At 35.8% G+C, this 18,570-nt stretch overlaps 2 protein-coding genes across 2 annotated transcripts; one reads left to right on the top strand and one right to left on the bottom strand.

The window, feature by feature from the left end:
* Positions 1-1,477: 1,477 nt before the first annotated feature.
* On the bottom strand, positions 1,478-4,620 carry LOC115964299. Its single transcript, XM_031083638.1, has 3 exons — positions 3,646-4,620; positions 2,368-3,582; positions 1,478-2,116 (listed from the first exon to the last, which is right to left on the bottom strand). The coding sequence occupies exons 1-3, from the start codon at positions 4,618-4,620 to the stop codon at positions 1,478-1,480; spliced, it is 2,829 nt and encodes a 942-aa protein (XP_030939498.1).
* Positions 4,621-10,087: 5,467 nt separating this feature from the next.
* On the top strand, positions 10,088-14,035 carry LOC115964099 (kinetochore protein SPC25 homolog). Its single transcript, XM_031083421.1, has 7 exons — positions 10,088-10,367; positions 10,558-10,623; positions 10,810-10,956; positions 12,795-12,908; positions 12,994-13,083; positions 13,179-13,301; positions 13,644-14,035. Exons 1-7 carry the CDS (start codon positions 10,196-10,198, stop codon positions 13,835-13,837), a joined length of 906 nt encoding a protein of 301 aa, XP_030939281.1. The 5' UTR covers positions 10,088-10,195; the 3' UTR covers positions 13,838-14,035.
* The last annotated feature ends 4,535 nt before the right edge of the window (positions 14,036-18,570 follow it).

Below are 18,570 nucleotides of genomic sequence, written 5' to 3'. Positions count from 1 at the left end.
GGGTTGATGGGTTTTTTTGTTGAAAATTTGATTTTGGGTTCTAAGTTGTTGAGTTTTCCGTTGAAGGTTTGATTTTGGGTTTGGATTGATTTTTGGTTTGATTTTCCTTTGTTTTTGGTTGATTTTGTGATTGGAATAGCATGGGTTGTGATGGGTTGTGGTGGTGGTTGGATGGTGTTGGCTGGATTTGCAGCAAACTGGGACGAACACAGACAAAGAAGAGAGAGAAATTAATAAAATATTGTTTACAAAACTATAGTAACCGTGTATATTTACACGGTTACTATAGCATTTTGTATATTTACAAAGGTTTAGAAAGATTGATGCAGGTGTTTTATATCCTATATTGTATAAATTTTTTCACTTTTTGTATTTTGCAATGATTGATGCAATTGCAGTGTTTTTTATCCTATATTGTATAAATTTTTTTGCTTTTTGTATTTTGCAATGATTTTTTTTTTTTTTTTTTTTTGAGAAACAAGACCAAGATTCTAATAAATCAACAGAAACACCTGTCAGCAACTACAAGATTATGGACATCCCTAGGAAGGCCATCAACCCAAAAGCTAGGACAAAGGGAATATTTTGCTAACTTTGCCAATCTATCAGCAACAGTATTCACCTGTCTTTTACATGAGAAAAACAAATAGAAGCAAAATTTAGAGCAAGAACTCTAATGTCTTCAATAATATGGCCGAAAGAGCTGACACAGATAGAGTTTGCATTGAGAGCCTGAATAATAATATTAGAATCACCTTCAAAAAACTACTTTCTCAACGCCAAGCTCCAAAGCAAAGGAAATTGCTTTTCTGCAGGCTAAGGCCTCAACTTCGTCCACTGTTGCAGGGAGGAAAATCCTATCTGAGAGTGCACCAATGACATGGCCACCAGAATTCCTTATCACCACTCCAATACCCGCCGTTTTCTGGTCCTGGAACAAAGCACCGTCGAAGTTAATTTTGCAAAAAGGGCTCCGAGGTGGCTTCCAGTGAATGGGTTCAGATTTTGTGGGTTGAACCATTGAATCTTGGCTCACTAACTTTGTTGAGATTTTGGCTGAACGAAACTCCTTGAATCGGTCTTGCATGTCAGCATAGATTTTTTTATATGGAATGCAGGAAGTCTTGAATCTAAGAGCATTACGATTGTGCCATATACTCCATGAAACATATGCAAACCGTTCTGCCAAGGAATGATCATTGTTGCTTATAATCCCAAGCCATAAGTCCCTGAAATCCACGAACTGCGCAGCCAACTGATTCCTGAGATATGGTTCTTCCCATTAAGCTTCTTTTAGGACCTGACAGCCCCACAACGCGTGAATCACATCCTCAACACCAACATGGCAAAGATCACAGACAGCGTTTCGAGTAACTTTCTTGATGAACATATTTTTCTTTGTGGGGAGAGATTCGCGGCATGCTCGCCAAATAAAATGTTTAATTTTATTTGGAACTTCCAAATCCCAAATATGGTTCTAGGAACTACTGTGAGCTGAGGGGTTTGATGGTCCAACAGTCGGAGTCCTAGAGAGTAATTTATATGCACTCTTTGTCGTGTACTTCCCAGATGTAGAACCTACCCAAATAAGTGTGTCAGGGACTTGGCGAGAGCTGAGGGGAATCCCCAGAATGGTTTGAGCTTCTTGGGGGGAGAATTCGACACATACACGATCTTCATCCCAGCAATGGGCATCTTCGTCAATGATTGCATAGACCCGAGCATTGATGGGCAGATTTTTCTGAGGAGATAGCACTCTACTCGCACACTTGTCAGGCAGCCACTTATCACCACGAATACGAACCTGCCTCCTATCGCCAATACGCCAAATTGAACCACTTTTGACAATTTCCCTTTCTTTGAGGATGCTTTGCCAAGCAAAGGACCCATAAAGCTTCACATTAGTGTCTAATATGGAGCAGTTAGGGAAGAATTTAGCTTTAAAGACTTTATAAAGCAAAGAGTCGGTGTTATGAAGGAGGCGCCAAACCTGTTTGCCCAATAAAGCCAGGTTGAAATTTTCAATGTCTCTAAACCCCAAACCTCCTTGAGATTTTGGCAAGCAAAGCTTGTTCCAAGCTACCCAGTGGATTTTTCTGGCCTCCCCCGTATAGCCCTACCAAAACTTTCGTATCAAAGATTCAATATCCTTACAAAGGCTCTTGGGAAGCTTGAAACACCCCATAGTGAATGTTGGCATTGCTTGAAGGACAGATTTGATGAGGACTTCACGACCGGCTTGGGACAAAGTTTTTCTTTCCACCCTTTGATTTTACTCCAAACTCTCTCCCTGATGTAACTAAAACTTTGCTTTTTTGCTCTCCTAACAAAGGATGGAAGGCCCAAATATTTTTCGTATTGGGAAACCGTTGGAACACCAAACAAATCTGAAATTTTGTTGCGGGTGGGCTGCTTTGTGTTTGAGCTAAAAAACAATTGAGTTTTACCCCGGTTGATTTGTTGTCTCGAAGCTTGTTCATATGTGCGAAGAATGTCCAACACCGACTGGCAATCATTGTCGTTTGCTTGACAAAATAGCAAACTGTCATCGGCGAAGAACAAATGAGACACCTTCGGCCCCTCTCTACACAAGGACACTCCATGGAGTTTTCCACTGCTTTCTGCTTGCTGGATCAAGGCATGAAGCCCTTCTGCACATAAAAGGAGCAGGTAAGGTGATAAAGGGTCTCCTTGGCGGAGACCCCTACTAGGGTGGATCAATCCACGAGGTTCGCCATTCACCATAATGGAAAAAGATACAGTTCTAATGCAGCAACTAACAAGGGAAATCCATTTGTTGTCAAAGCCCAAACGCTCCATGATTTTTTCTAGAAAGTTCCACTCAACCCTGTCATAAGCTTTACTCATGTCTAATTTCAAAGCCATTAGACCCGACTTCCCCTTCCTTCTATTTTTAAGGTGGTGTAACGTTTCATAGGCAATGAGAATGTTGTCTGAGATAAGGCGTTCGGACATAAATGTACTTTGAGTTTCCGACACAAGTTTGGGGATGATTTTTTTAAGGCGATTAGCAATTGTTTTGGAGATTATTTTATATATGACATTGCAAAGGCTAATGGGCTGGAAGTCTTTAGGATTGGTAGGGGCATTTATTTTAGGTATGAGAGAAATGAAAGTATGATTTATATTAGCAGGCATTACACCATTGTTCAAAACAGATAAAGAAGCTTCAATTACATCATTTCCAACAATGCTCCAATAAGATTTAAAGAAAAGAGGAGGCATACCGTTTGGACCAGGGGCTGTCAAAGGCTTCATTTGTTTCAAGAATTGTTCCACCTCAAGCGCAGAAAAAGGCCGAGTTAATTCTGAATTCATTTGAGCTGTGACCTTCAGTTCAATACCATGAAGAAGAGAGTCGAGGTTGGAGGAAGGGGTAGCTTTAAACAAATTGTCGAAATATCCCACCAAGGCTTCCCCGATACCTTGATCTTCCTCCATAATTGAACCGTCTTCTAACACCAATTTGGATATGAAATTTTTTCTATTTCTCTGATTTGCACGGCTGTGAAAATAGCTGGTGTTCATGTCCCCTGCCTTCAGCCAATCCACTCTCGACCTCTGGTGCCATAAAAAGTCTTCTTTAACCATCAGCTCATAAACCTCGCCTCAAAGGATTTTGACCTGATCATGATTCCTACCAGACATGGACAATGCTTCGGCTTGAGCAAGAAGCTTTTTCTTTTGATTCAATAGTCTACGTATGTTACCAAAAGAAAGTTTGCTCCAAGTCTGAAGCGAGGAACGACAAACATCAACTTTCCCCACCAGCCTTTCCATTGGATTGATTAAGGTATTCCCAACCCAAGCATTTTTAATCACACCATCGCAACGATCATCAGTCATCCGAACTGCCTCAAAGCGGAAAGGTCTTCCCTTCTTGTAAAATCTAACATTCTCGTCATCCGAGCACACCCACAGAGGGCAATGATCCGATAGCGAACCTGCAATGTGATGAACTCTGACTGAAGGAAAAAGCTGTGTCCAAGCCGTTGTAGCTACTCCCCTGTCCAATCTAATCCAAGTTACCACCCCATCAAATTGGTTATTACACCATGTATAGGGAGAGCCAACATACCCCAAATCACATAAACCACAGAAATCAAGAGCTACTCTGAAATCTGCCATTTGCCTTTCCCTACGAGGAGCACCACCTATTTTTTCTTCTGCCTTGATGATTTCATTAAAATCTCCTAAGTAGAGCCAAGGAAGATCCATTTTTAGGCATAAATGCTTAAGAAGTATCCAAGAGTGTTCCCGGTTGACTGTTACCGGGTTTCCATAAAAACCGGTGAACCGCCAAGCGTCATCTACTCCCGAATTGACTACTGCATCTATGTGAGAAGGAGAAGAGTCAAGAATATGAAGATCAGTCCCATTCTTCCAGTACAAAGCTAAGCCGCCCCCTGTGTTGTGCCGAGAGACAATGTGAACATTTTCCAAGTTCAGTTTTGACCTGAGATTTTTTAGAGTACTATCTTTTGATCTAGTTTCCATGAGAAAAATTATTGAAGGGGAGTATTTTTTCACCATCTCAGTGAGTTCAAGAACTGCACGTGGTCTCCCCAATCCACGGCAGTTCCAACTTATGCAATTCATGGTGATCGGCGTGGCTGGTTGCCAGCCACCGCCGTTTAGGTAAGGTTTGGGACATCATCGTTGCTCACTGCCTATCGCTTTAAGGGACGAAAATCTTCAGACTGGATTGGCTTCCTACAGTCTTCACTGTCTAACATTATTGTTTCACTATGGGTCTCTTTTATGTTGCGGGCTCTCCTAACCCAAGTGGGTTTAAGTGACATTGGGTCAAGAGGCTTCTCAGACTTCATAATGGGCTTGGGGTCTGTGAGAGGCCCATTGCTTAAGATTAAAGGTTGGGCCACCAAACAAGACTGCTTCGTCCTTTTTTCAATCATGCTTGGCTCATATTGCTTTAAGTCCTTTACATTTCTGCTTGTTACGGACTACTTTATGGCGCTAGACATGCACACCTCAAGCTGACTTTGCATGGAGCCGTTGCTTTCTTCATTTGCTCCAGCCGTTTCCAAGCTCTCCTCGTGCAGCCGGGGCAATGAAGGAACCTTAATAGCAGGCTCATGCACCCGTGACTGAGGTAAGCTATTTGCAGTAGCTATATTTTCTGCATGTCTATCCGGCTTATCATCATGCCTTTCTGCTGTTTTGGGAGTAGGCTCGTCAGCTTTTTTAGCTAGCTTTAGAACCTTTGTTACCACCTTTTTCCTTTCTAGATTGTCCCCTGAAAACTCGCCCCTAACCTTGTCAAATCTTCCCATTTCCTCGTCTATCTCTTTTAGCCTTTCCTCGAAACTATCCCTTAAATCTTGGCCATCTGATCTCACCAACTCAAACAACGTATCCCCTGTTTCAGACTCAGTTGATCTTCCATTTAATGCTTCCTGAAATTTCGCTAAAGCCTTGGTTTGAGCATGCACCATTGTCGAAGTTTGGACACCGTTCAGCTCAGCCGGCGATTTCATCCCACGCTCCTCCACACTCTGTTTTTGTTGTGCTTTTTTGGCCACATACAAGCCCGGATACTTCACCACCGAGTTTCTACCCTTCGCAAATGGAGAAGCACGAATCCATGCCCCATATGCTTGGCTCTCCTTAGTAAGACTACCTTCACTTTCCACCCATAGATCACAGTCCCTATCCCCATGGTTTAGGCACCCATACCAATAGCAAATGTTGGGTAGTCTTTCGTATTTAAAAGACACCCAACTTTGCTCACCATGTGGTAGCGATATTAGTCTCCCTCTGCACAAAGGTTTATTTACATCAATGAAGACCTTCATCCTCAGAAAGCTCCCACCATCCGTCTCACCCTCATCAATGTCTTGCCAAATCGTTCCAACTACCGCACATAGTTTTTCAGCCACTGCTTTGTTCATGAATCTTAACAGGATATCGTGGAGCTGAACCCATATCGGTATTTTATCAAAGTTTAAGTCCTTGATGGGGGTTTCCTTGTCATACCACTGCAATACAACAAGATGTTTATCAAAGCTCCACGGAGCGTTGCTCATAATCCTCTCCACCTCTTCCTTATTTTCAAACGTAAATAGTAACACATGATCACTACTTTTCCTCACCTCAAAACCCTTCCAGATCTCCACAGTGGACTAAACGTTCTTGTCACTGCCTCAACGTTTAGTGCCCGCCTAGTGAAAAACTTTGCTGCCATGGTAAATTTCTTAGTTGATAACTCATCATCCAAACCCAGCTCTTCACCCTCTCTGGTGTTCAAGGACATTCTTTGCCAATGCTTTGTAAGATTGTCCATTTTTCCTATTGCTCTCACCTCTCGTGTTTCCCAAAAAAAACCCCGCAAAAGAAAAGCCTAATGACTAACCCACTCCAAGCAAATTGTTAAATATTAGCATTGATACACCATGTTGAATATGCTAGTATGGATGCGGAAGCGAAAGCATAAAGTATAAAACACAATAACACACGAGGTTTACGTGGTTCAGCCTAACGGCCTACATCCACGGAGGAAACCCTAAAGGGCTACATTAATAATATATTAGAGTTTAGTACAAATCCTGTGTTACAATAAATCATAACATGTGTATATATAGCAGAATAAACCCTAGACTAACAGACTTCTAGTACAAGTAGAAGACTTGGCTTGCACACAAAGTAGAATTAAGCTTGGGCTTATGCTAATGGGCTAATATATCTCTAACACCCCCTCTCAAACTCAAGATGGAAACTTGATGAAATCTTGAGATTTGATAAGGTTGAGAAGATCCTTTGAATGAAATTTGGCTCTGTGACGGTAGTTTGAGGAAGGCAATGGTCTTGCAGTGTTGATACGACTTCTAACGGTGGCTTGACTGTACCGGAGAGTTTTGATGGTAGCAATAGGAAGCCAAAGAAGATGAACGCAGCGAAAAAAAAACACCGAGGAAGACAAAGATTGCTCTTAAATATACCGTAAGGACAGAAAACCATGGCCACAGGAAGGTGGCTCTGATACCATGTTAAATATTAGCATTGATACACCATGTTGAATATGCTAGTATGGATGCGGAAGCGAAAGCATAAAGTATAAAACACAATAACACACGAGATTTACGTGGTTCAGCCTAACGGCCTACATCCACGGAGGAAACCCTAAAGGGCTACATTAATAATATATTAGAGTTTAGTACAAATCCTGTGTTACAATAAATCATAACATGTGTATATATAGCAGAATAAACCCTAGACTAACAGACTTCTAGTACAAGTAGAAGACTTGGCTTGCACACAAAGTAGAATTAAGCTTGGGCTTATGCTAATGGGCTAATATATCTCTAACACAAATAAATGCTTGAGTTACACAGAGTCCTCCTCACAGGAACGGCAAATTCTACAGCCCAAGGAAGGTCAGCTAGTGGCCCAGCTATGTCTCTAGGATGATGAATCAAATCCAATTAAAATGACCATACTTTCTTTCAAGTATTTATAGCAAAGGTCACAAAGCAAGAGTTTGTGGCCTAAAAGTCTCAAGAAAAATAAAATCAAGGCTTACATTGGAAGATAGGGTTAGATGTTTTTACTAATTAATGAGTGTTTTCTTATTTTTAGATAAGCTACTCGTAAGTGTTTTCCATAAAATAAACCGTTATGATTTAACAATCTTTTTTTAAGGTTTATCATAAATATTAGAGGTGAGATCAGCTCAATGACATGAGTCATATCTAAATTTACTGCAGGGCTCCTTTGCGCTTGAGTCTTTTCTGTTACTTATGTTTATTTTGTCTTGATTTTGGTATCATCAAATATTGACTGCTTTCTCTACCAACTATAATTTTTGATCTGGCTTTAGTCAAAACTAATTCGATGCACACATATACACACTACTGTATTTTGCTGACACTAATCAATTATCAACTGCATCACAGGAGGATAATCTAGTACTACCAGGTTTCACAATTCAATCACAGAATTTACAAAAGGTAAATGAATCAAAGTAAAAATAAATAAAAAATTTCTCCAAATAAAAAAAAAAATCACTTACCAACCATCCTCTGAGTTTGACTCTGTTTTATTAAAGGAAAAAAAAAAAAAAAAATCCCAAAGCCAAAGTCTACCTGCAAAAATCAATAAAAACCCAATCAAAGCATTCAATTCAAGCATAACTAACAATAATGATCAAATAAATGAGCCTTGTATCAAATGTCTATTGGTATAAAATATAAATGAATAAATTAACATCATCTAATCAAACGGAGAATTTCATTTCTTATGGTAGTATCACTCAAAACATTACAATGAATAAAAAATAGTATGCAAACAAAGACAAATAAGCTATCCCACAGGTTACGAATCTGTTTAAGTTCTTTTTTTGACAAATAGTATGCAACTTTGAAGAGGAAGTTTTTTCTTATTTGGGCACCATTTATTGTCAGGTCTTTTTTGATCCGCCAAATCCATGGTACCATTTTTTGGTGTTTCTTAAGTTTGTTTATAAACACATTATTATGTTTAAACTTAATTTGTATAATTAAGCTTAAATTTGAACTTAAACTTGACTGGCTTATAAACTCCCAAACGAAATATTTGTAAATAAATGAACGCAAACAAGTTTTCTTACTAATTAGTCTTAAATTGTTCTTAAATAGCTCTTTTCATTTATATCTCCTGTCATGAATAGATCCCATGATTCCCATCCATAATGGACTTCCACGTTGGTTAGCTTGCAAGAAGTTTTAGCCATGTGGGCCCAAAGTGTGAAAAAGGTTTAGCTGAATTTGGGCTGCCACTCCCACTAATGGGCTAGGCCCAAAAATTGGAAAAAAAAAAAGTTCTTTGATGGATTTTATGCTGAGTGAAATATATATTTTATGTTGCTGGTCCTAAAAATCTTGTGCTTTGTGGATTATCATTCATTGATTATGAAAAAAAAAAAAACAAAAACAAATTCATTTTTTTGGTTTAATTCGGGTTTTTTTTTTTTTTTTTTTTTTTCCTGTTGGGCCTTTTGGGCCAGAACTCAAAAATTTTTTTTTTCAAAAAAATTTATTGTACACTATATGACTATACAGTAAATGCATTATACACTCACTATATAGTATACACTTAGTCAGCTGTAGGCTGTAGGTGCTCTACAAGAAATTCAATAATATATTTCATAAAATAACAACCACTCAGTGACATAAATTATATGACCAATTTGGATGGAGGGGATATAAAATATAAACTAACTACTCCTTGAACAAATGCAAATTCAAGTACACAATGCAAGATATTCAGCAAAAAAGAAAAAAGAAAAAAAAGGAGAAAAAAATACAAGATGTAATAACTAAAAAAACCTGTCCATCAATCATCCACACCTCTTTAATTTCAAAGAGCTAGAAATCAAAATAATAATAAACATTGAATAATTCAAAGGAAGTTGATTAGATAATAAATTGTAGAAACACAAAGAATTTGGTACCGGGCACGACAAAAATATTACAGATCAGCAATACTTTTTTTTTTTTTTTTTGTTGAGATTACGGATCAGCTATACAAAATATAGGAACATAGATAATATATGTTACCATCTATTGTAAAAAAGAGGGGGGGGGGTAATTATTTAAAAAAAAAAATACATTGTTGATTTTCATGGGTTATGGATTAGATTGGATTATAATTTAATTTTAAGCATTAGGCTGAGTTGAGTTTGAGTTGATAGTTTTTTTCAACCTATTTGACCTAACTTACCCACCATATATATGAACTTATTTTATTATTTGATTTTTTTAGTTTGAGTTATTTTGGTATTTTGTGAATTATTTTTGATGAATATAGAAATTTAAAATATAATTTAGGCATATTACATGAACTTTCTTTTATAAATATATTATATGAAAATTATAATAATTTATTAATAAAGAAAAAGTGCTTAGTTTACAAAAGTCCAATTATTTTTATTTTTATTTTATAATACATGAAATATACATAATCTATCTACTGTCACAACCCGACCCGAACCCATGCCCATGGACCTACTTCACTCATATCCGAGCGACTCCAACTCCCAAGAGATTAAAAAAGAAAGGAAAATTGAAAACAAAAATGGCGGGCTAAAAGCAAAAATTTCATTTCATTTCAAAACAAAACACACACTCTCTCTCTCTGTGTCTCTCACTGCGCGTGCGCGTTCGTGTCCGTGAGAAAAATGGAGACGCAAGCTGCGGAGGAGCCAGTACGGACGAAGATGGAGTCGCTGCGATTGACGTGCGCAAGAGAGATACAGATCCACCAACAGAAGATCGACTCTTACGCGTCGTCGTTTCGCAATTCCCTCCAATCCATCAAATCCAGAGCTCAACAAACCGCCCAAAACCAAGGTTTGCTTCACGACCATGTGCTTTTTTTTTTTAAAGTGTTTCCTTCTCATTTCTGCGAAATTAGGGTTTTGATCTTTTTGGGTCTGAGACTCTGTGAGCCTAGCTCAAATTAGGGTTTTTTGGTTGCAAAAAATGTCGCCTTGGTTAAGAAATTTTAGTTTAAATTCTACTTTTGATTTTGATTGTTTAGGAAAATTAGGGGAACTTAAAGCTAAACTCAGAGAGGCAGAGGATGATATGGTAAAAGCCCTAGCAGGTAATTTTGATTATTTGAAAATTTTGAAAGAACTTGAATTTTGTTTTTATTTTTTTAGTCAATTTAATAAATTGATGGTGTGTATTTTTATTTGAAAAAAAAAAAAAAGAAGAAGTGATTTTTATCAAGTTTTAAACTTTGTGTGTATTTTTTTTTCTATTTTCTTTTGTTAATATTGTAATGTAGTGAAGACCCGGAAAGAGGCGAAGCGGATGGCGATAATGGACTCAATTGCTGCTCAAAGAGCTAGAGTAGAAGAGCTTAAAAGAAATGTGCAAGTACAGAGTGCAAAGAGGGATCAATATGCTGCAATTATATCTCAACATTCTCTTGGTACTTTCCTCTCATCGTGTTGCTTGTTTGTTTTTTTGTAAGTTATATGTATGCATCATCTAATGTTTGTTTAGGATTTAGTTGAAGTCGGTGAGTAATGGGTTAATCCTGAAACATCTGGTTTTATAGCGTGTTATGGATGTGAAGGTAGTAGTTTTGTACCCAATAGTCATCCTTGCCCAATTGGTTTTCAATTATCTATGAAGGAGAAGAATGTAGGTTCGTTGTCAATATTTTGCATTTTTGCTGCGAATCAACTTTTATGTGAGTCATGGAAGATGAATTAAGGTCATAAGGAGACATTCTTAATTCTGCAGGATTTGAAAATATTGGCCTCTAAGGTTCCACTGGTAGGAATCATGTGCAGATTCATCATTCCCTGTTTGAGGAATTATGAAATTATTTACTTGTGTAGGATTTAGATGAAGTCAGTGAGTAATGGATTGGTCATGAAACATCTGGTTTTATAGTGTGTTATGGATTTGAAGATAGTAGTTATGTACCCAATATTCATCCTTGCCCAGTTGGTTTTCAATTATCTATGGAGGAAAAGAAAGTAGGTTCGTTGTCAATATTTTGCATTTTTGCTGCGAATCAACTTTTATGTAAGTCATGGATGATGAATTAAGGTCATAAGGAGACATTTTTATTCTGTAGGATTTGAAAATATTGGTCTCTAAGGGTCCACTGGTAGGAATCGTGTGCAGATTCATCATTCCCCATTTGAGGAATTATGATGTTATTTATTTGGTCTTCAGTTCAATCTGGAGCAGATATTCTATTTCTGAAACTAATATATGGAGACTTTAGTTCTCTACTAGTTTTTAGTTAGCTCTACCGCCTGGCCCAAGAACACCAAATTCATTCTTTGGTATATTTGAACTACTAGGAGTCTGATGTGGAAAGAGATCAATCGTATCACTTTTGAAGAGGGATTATATATCATAGTTGTGGGGCTTGTGATTGTTAATTCATGTTACCTGCACCTCTTTTCTAATCTTCCCCTTATTGGTTGATATGCCAGTTGATTCGATCCATAGGCAAAAAATCATCCATGAGAATATCATTAGCTGGGTCTCAGTGGTGCCTGTATATATTATGTGGCGAGTTGGGTTTTAGTTTGTGGTTTTACAGTTGTGAGGGCAACCATGACTAGTGGGAGACATGGCCTTATGATGGGGTCACCACATGTTAGTGTTTGATTTGAAGTATTTTGCTATTCTCATTTCTCAAGAGCAATATTACTTCGTTACTCTTATTGTTTCCTCCTTTTTCAATTATATGTTATTGTTTCGTATCTGCAAGAATTTCCATATATATTGGTTATGAGTTCTTAAGAGTGATGGTAATGGTTTTCTCACTTTATCTAACTGGTATTTTAAAGGTGTGTGAATCTTGGTTCCTCAATGACTATGTTAGACAACTTATATATTTCTTTTCAAGTTCTGGCACCTATTACATTGTGTTTACATGTTTAATTGCAATTTGCAGTATGGACTCATATATGTATGAATATCTCAGTGGTATTTAATTACACTAAAATTTTGAGTCGGCCATGTGGTGACACTGAAACTTCTTAAGAATCTCTAACCATCTAGCAGCCAGTTGAAAGTCTTATTGTAGTTTGGACTGTCATGGGTAATATATCTTGATTTTGTACAATAGTTGAAATTCTGTGCTGTACACACTTTTCTATTTATTTTTTGGTCTAAACCATTTTGTGAACATTGATATATATTGGTTTTGTTTATAAATCTGAATCTGTATTGTGAAGTAAAGGATGGTCTAGATTACCACTTGTTCTCTGATCATTTTCTCTCATTTTGTACCATCAACAGCTTTGGCAGCATCTGAAGAAAAGAGTAACAAAGATGTTGAGTGTAAAAGTGAAACACAAGAAGCAATTTTGTGGTACAATAGGGTTCTTGGTTTCCATGTTGAAGCTGGACATGGTAATTGAAATTCAAAATCATGCGCTTTTATTTATGTATTTGTTTTTATCAAGAGTGATTCACTTACAAGTCTTTTGTTCTCTAGGGGTAAAATTCACCTTCAAGAACATAAATTCGAGAAATCCAAATGAGGAGTACTCTCTCACTGTTCGCTATGCAAATGATACTTACACCTGTAAGTTATATAGACCTGTTATTGGTCATGTCCTAGTGTTAAATATATTCCAGTGACGTACGGATTAGATATTCATATATTTTCTATCACGTCAGTGTTAGATTGTGATCCACACTTGAATGACACCAAAGAGTTGATCTATGAGTTGAATAAAACCAATGGTTTATTCAAATTTGTCAGAATCATGAGAGAGAAGTTCCAAGAAGCTGCCACACAAGGTACAATCTTATCTTTTGCATCCTATCTAGTACATTACACGTCTGATAAATGACATCCACTCAAAAATGAGAGCCGGTCTTCTCTAGTGAAACTCATTCCTGTAATCAAAGAGCCAAAAAGAAATAATTTTACCCTTAGTGACATGCATGTGGCACTTTACCTTACATTTTTCTTATATGGTAAAAATAAATTGACTAAAATGTGGCCTTGCACTTAAACGTTTTGTGTACAATTATAAAATTTTAGAAGAGTTTTATGGTAGGTTACTCTCTGTTTCCATTTAGATGCACCTTATATATGACTTAGAATAATACTTCATTGTGCCATTTATGAATCGCCAGGATTTTTGCCCCAATTAACAAATCATCAAGAGTTGTCCACAATATCTACATCTGCTCCAGTTCTATCAATGTCAAGTGACAGAAGTGAATCCTCAGCCACGAAAAATGACGACCAAGTTCTACATGAAGAAGGCAGTAGACCTTCTAAGAAAGCATACTATTTAAGAGGGTCGAAACCCTTATCATGGAGGTGATCATATGCCATCAAAAATTTCTTATTGTAGTTATTGGTCCATGTATGTGTGGATGTAATTATTTGTTTTCGATCTTTATCTGCCAAACTCCTGTAATTGTTTTTGCATGCTGGACTGTTCCATTTAGAATGATCACTAATTGTTTGGATTTTCTTCGTCCTTTTTTCAAATAATGCATTGGCGGAAGTCTTATTAGCATTCTCTTAGCATTAAGATTTTAATTGCAAGAGGATTAAAAAAACACAAATAAAAAACTCGCTGCTGGACCTGATTAATAAGTGTTGAATTAGTTACGTAAATAGTATTAGCATTCTTTTGAGTGAACTTATGAGTTGAAGTATGATAGTTACCTTAAAAAATAAAGGTTTTGAAAATATTTACAAGGTTTTTCTTTTGTATCTATTGAAATTGAGAAAAAAGAAGGTTAAATTCGAAGTTCCGAAGTTAGATCAATTGCTGAAAAACAAGTTCCAACTTACAAAGCAAGAATGTTCTTAACTTAGTCTGGCTCAAAAGACAGAAAATAGAATCTGGTGGAAAACGAATTTCCTAAACTTTCTAGTCCTTTTGTTTTTACTCTCTTTTTGATGGCATATACTGGTACTAATCAGCCTCAACACCATGTAATTGTTAAAATCTCTCCATTTTAAAATCAAAATCAAAGCAACTTTTGTCTCTGTCCGGTAAAACACAATCGCATATAATTGATAATATTTTTTTTATGAACTATTTACTTCTAAAAACAGTACTGACTGTAGTCTAGGTAATTTAAGGCTTTTCGGTTTTAAGCACATAAAAAGAAGTGTTAGATGCATGCTTGCTCATGCATGCTTGCTTTTGAGCAATAATTGAGCAAGCATGAGTAAAAAATCCCAACGAGAAAGGTTTTCTAATTTCTAATCAACTGCTTGTCAACTGTTAGATCAAATTTCATTTCAAAAAACAGTTTCTCATTTTACTACGGAACTTCTTCAAGCATGGCCCATTTGGCTCCACATGATGTGTGGTAACCACACAACATAATTGTAGATATTATTACATAATAACTTTATTACTTAACTGATTGTTTAATATGTTAAGTCAAAAGTGTATTCATATGTTTAATCTCTCTTATTAGTATCACTTAATTAAGGTTATTCTTTCCTTCAAGATTGTTATCTCTATTATGTTTGGAAAATGATCTACTCTCGTTAAACCCTCTAATTCCCTCACATTTTTTAGCTGAATATGATGCGCATGACATCTATTATGTTTTCTTTATGTACTTCATTATTATTAATTTTGGTTAGTATTGCTCCCTTTTTTTCAAGGTAACTCTAATTAGTAATGAGCACTTCTTTTATATGGCTAAGACAGCCATAATAGTGTTACTTATTTGTTTTCTTCTTTAAAGTGACATTTTTTTCCCCAATCCAGTAAACTTTCTATATGGACAACCTTTGTTGAATGTCCATCAGTCAGACAGCTCAAGATTCAAAATCATTTGCTTATATAAACTATAAAGGGCAATACTCAATAATGCCACTGAGAATAAGCTCTCTGAGAAACTTCTAAAAAAAATTGGAAAGAGGCAAATTTGTAAGTAACAATGTGAGGTTAGGCAACTAGCTTTTTAATAATTTATTTCACAACATCAGTGCAGATGTTTTTTTTTTTAAGTCATAAGAAGCATGCATATTCCTAGGCTTAATAGAAAAGTGAAGAAAGAAATCTTTTTCTTTTCTTTTCTTTTTTTGTCTGTGCAGAGAATAGTTTATTCCTAGTCCTACTCCTAGACCTGGTATATGTTGCATGTTATTTTTTTTGTTCAATTTTTGTAAGAAACGCAATGTTATTTGATAGAAATTCATGTGAATATTTAAACACAATGCGTTTCATGAAAGCAAGAAACGTGGCAAATGACAAATTTTTACCATAAGTGTAGGAATTTCAATTCTCTCGTTTCATGGGAAAATCGACTTTTATGGTAATAATAATTCTTGAGAATTTTATTAAATAAACCACCTAAATCCATAATTTTTTTTTATTGTCTCAAAAAAAAAATCCATAATTTTTTTCTGGAAACCGATAACTTTTATCCTTTATCCTAAGTTAGATTATTTATTTATTTATTTTTCATTAGTAAAGCTGTCTCATGCGTGGCCATATGCCATAACCTTATCAGCTTCTTTTTTTCCCCACCCATGATTTTACATAGTATTATTTTTTTCCCTGGCCATCATTATTGCTATATTACAAGTTAATTAAAATATTAGGGGGTGCTCATGAATAAACCTGGTCTGTTAAATCACAGCATGATTGCCAGAAAGAAAGCATGGATAGACCTGGTCTGAGAGAGCTCCTAAAGAGATTTTTTTAGTTGTACTGACAACTATTGAGACAACATTATTTACATTTAAAATCAAGGCATTGGATTATCATCAATCTCAACCACTGGAATCTCCAAACCAATCTGATAGTATTTAGGAGTTCTCATATAATCCAAATACTTCCAAAGCAATCTAATAGTGTTTAGGATTTCACATGTAATCAAAATACAATAACATAGTTATCTGTTATCTTGTAAGCAAACTTTTATTTATATATATACACGTACATTTGAATATAAATATAAAAGTAGTAACTCTTGAAATATTTTCAAGGAAGCAAACCAAAACACAATTTAAGAGTTCTCAGGTAATCCAAATACAATAGTATAGTTATCTATTATCTTGTAAACAAACATTTATCTGTATATGTATATGTATGTACGTTTGAATATAAATATAAAAGTAGTAGCTCCTGAAATAACTTCAAGGAAGTAAAACCAAAACACAAACTCTTATTAGTCTTTCTTTAACAACTAAAGCTTATTAAGACAAACTTATAGTTGTGAATTGTGATTACTGATTAATCTTCATGTAATGCTAGCTGCTTAATTTTTGGTCACTACCAGCATAGTTTTTGTGTCGACTATCTACTTTTTAATGCAGCTATCGTCACACACTCACACTAAGGGAAAATTATAAATTCATCTAAAAAAAGGAAAATAATAAATATGTCTACAATTCTAAAGGTAATAGTATTGTGATGATTTTCCGTTTGAGATTACTCTTCTTTATTATAAGTTTTTAAGAGAAATTTGTCATAGAAATTTTTTATAAATTCAACTGTTTATTCATGCGTTCTTCTTCTTTGTTTTTTTTTTTTTTGGCTGAACGTTCAATTATCATCTAATGACTACAAACTCCAAAATAAACTCTCTCCAGTAAGTTGAACCCAAATGGTACTTTTCATCAAAAGTGTTAAATTATGTGATCCAAAGTTAATCACTCAAAATGCTTCTGTCCTTTTGATTGAGACCTATACAAATGCATATTAACCGCAAAGTGTTACTGTATTTTGACAAAGAATTATGCAATAATTCCATTTTTAAGCTTTGATTTTGCATAAAGTAAAACATATATGAGAAGGAGATCAAAGTAATTTTCTCACAATTTTTGTGCACATATCATTTTCCATAATTAACACTTCGCCCGAAATCGGTAGGTTCCATACAAATTATGATCCACCAGAAACCAAATAGGCCCACCCTTCCATGCTTGTCCCAAGTCCAACCTAAGGGCTAACCCAATCATCTCTCTTGCCCCCACCCCACGAATGGAAATTTTGCAAAGCACAGTACTGAAAACCCACAATCATGGTTCATCATTCACTAAAGAGAAATTGTATTTTCAAAATTTTTACGTCAAATTATTACAGGAAACCAACCTCTCAATTGGTTCACACACTGTACAAATCTTTCTAGACCAAATGTTACATCTGAGAGTGCTTAAAAAAAAACTTTAAGACACCATTCCTTCTTGCTATTATAGTGCATAGGGATGCAATTTTAATAGCAAGTTATACCCTTCTTTTGAGCCATAAATTAGCCCCCCAAAAAAATTAGCTTTTATTTTCCTTGCATAATTTGGATAGGTAGCACATTAATGCAATAGCTTCAAATCCATTCACAAGAAATTTCAACTTTTTTCACCTTTTAAATTTTTTTATCCAATGGTTGAGCAAAAGTTAACTCCTTGAGTTTTGATCTCAACCTTTGAAAATGTATTGTAGGCTATTGCACTGAATCTCAATCCTACATGCATATTTTACTAGGACTGTCAACTAATTCATGCACTTATTAGATTGTTGAATTGATGGGAAAATTTTGACTCGAATTAATGGACAACATGTAGTCCACAATGGGGCGTTCAAGGATTGATGGTTTGGTATTGGCTCAACTAAGAGGAATAATTCATGATATGGTTATGTAAATGTAATTGGACGCAATTTGGGATCAAGAAGATTCATTGTAACTAAACACATAATTAAAATAACACATTCAATGATAATATATAGAGTAAAAGATTACATTAAAGAAAAAACTATAACACAATAAACTTGTGTGTGGTTGTTGGAAGAGGTTCATTTCTCTCAAATGAGAGCTCTCTTCTTAATTGCATCTTGGTGGTTATTATCATAATAGGACACGTGTCTCTATAGTCTTTATTCTTTAGGACAAATGTCTCAATGCATTGTCAAACTTCCCTTGATTTTTGGAGTCATCCAATTAGATTGTAACTCCTTTTATTTTAATTTTCTTGTGATTTGTAACTGCCATTCTGGCTAATGTCTACTATCATGTAAGACTCAAGTGTTTTTTTTTTTTTTCCAAGTGAAACACTCAAGTGATTTGAATGCTTTCAAATTAG

The sequence above is a fragment of the Quercus lobata genome, chromosome 10 (genome assembly GCF_001633185.2).
Source record: "Quercus lobata isolate SW786 chromosome 10, ValleyOak3.0 Primary Assembly, whole genome shotgun sequence".
Lineage (NCBI taxonomy): Eukaryota > Viridiplantae > Streptophyta > Magnoliopsida > Fagales > Fagaceae > Quercus > Quercus lobata.
The sequence above is the reverse complement of the archived record's forward strand: the minus strand, read 5'-3'. Positions and strand labels throughout refer to the sequence as shown.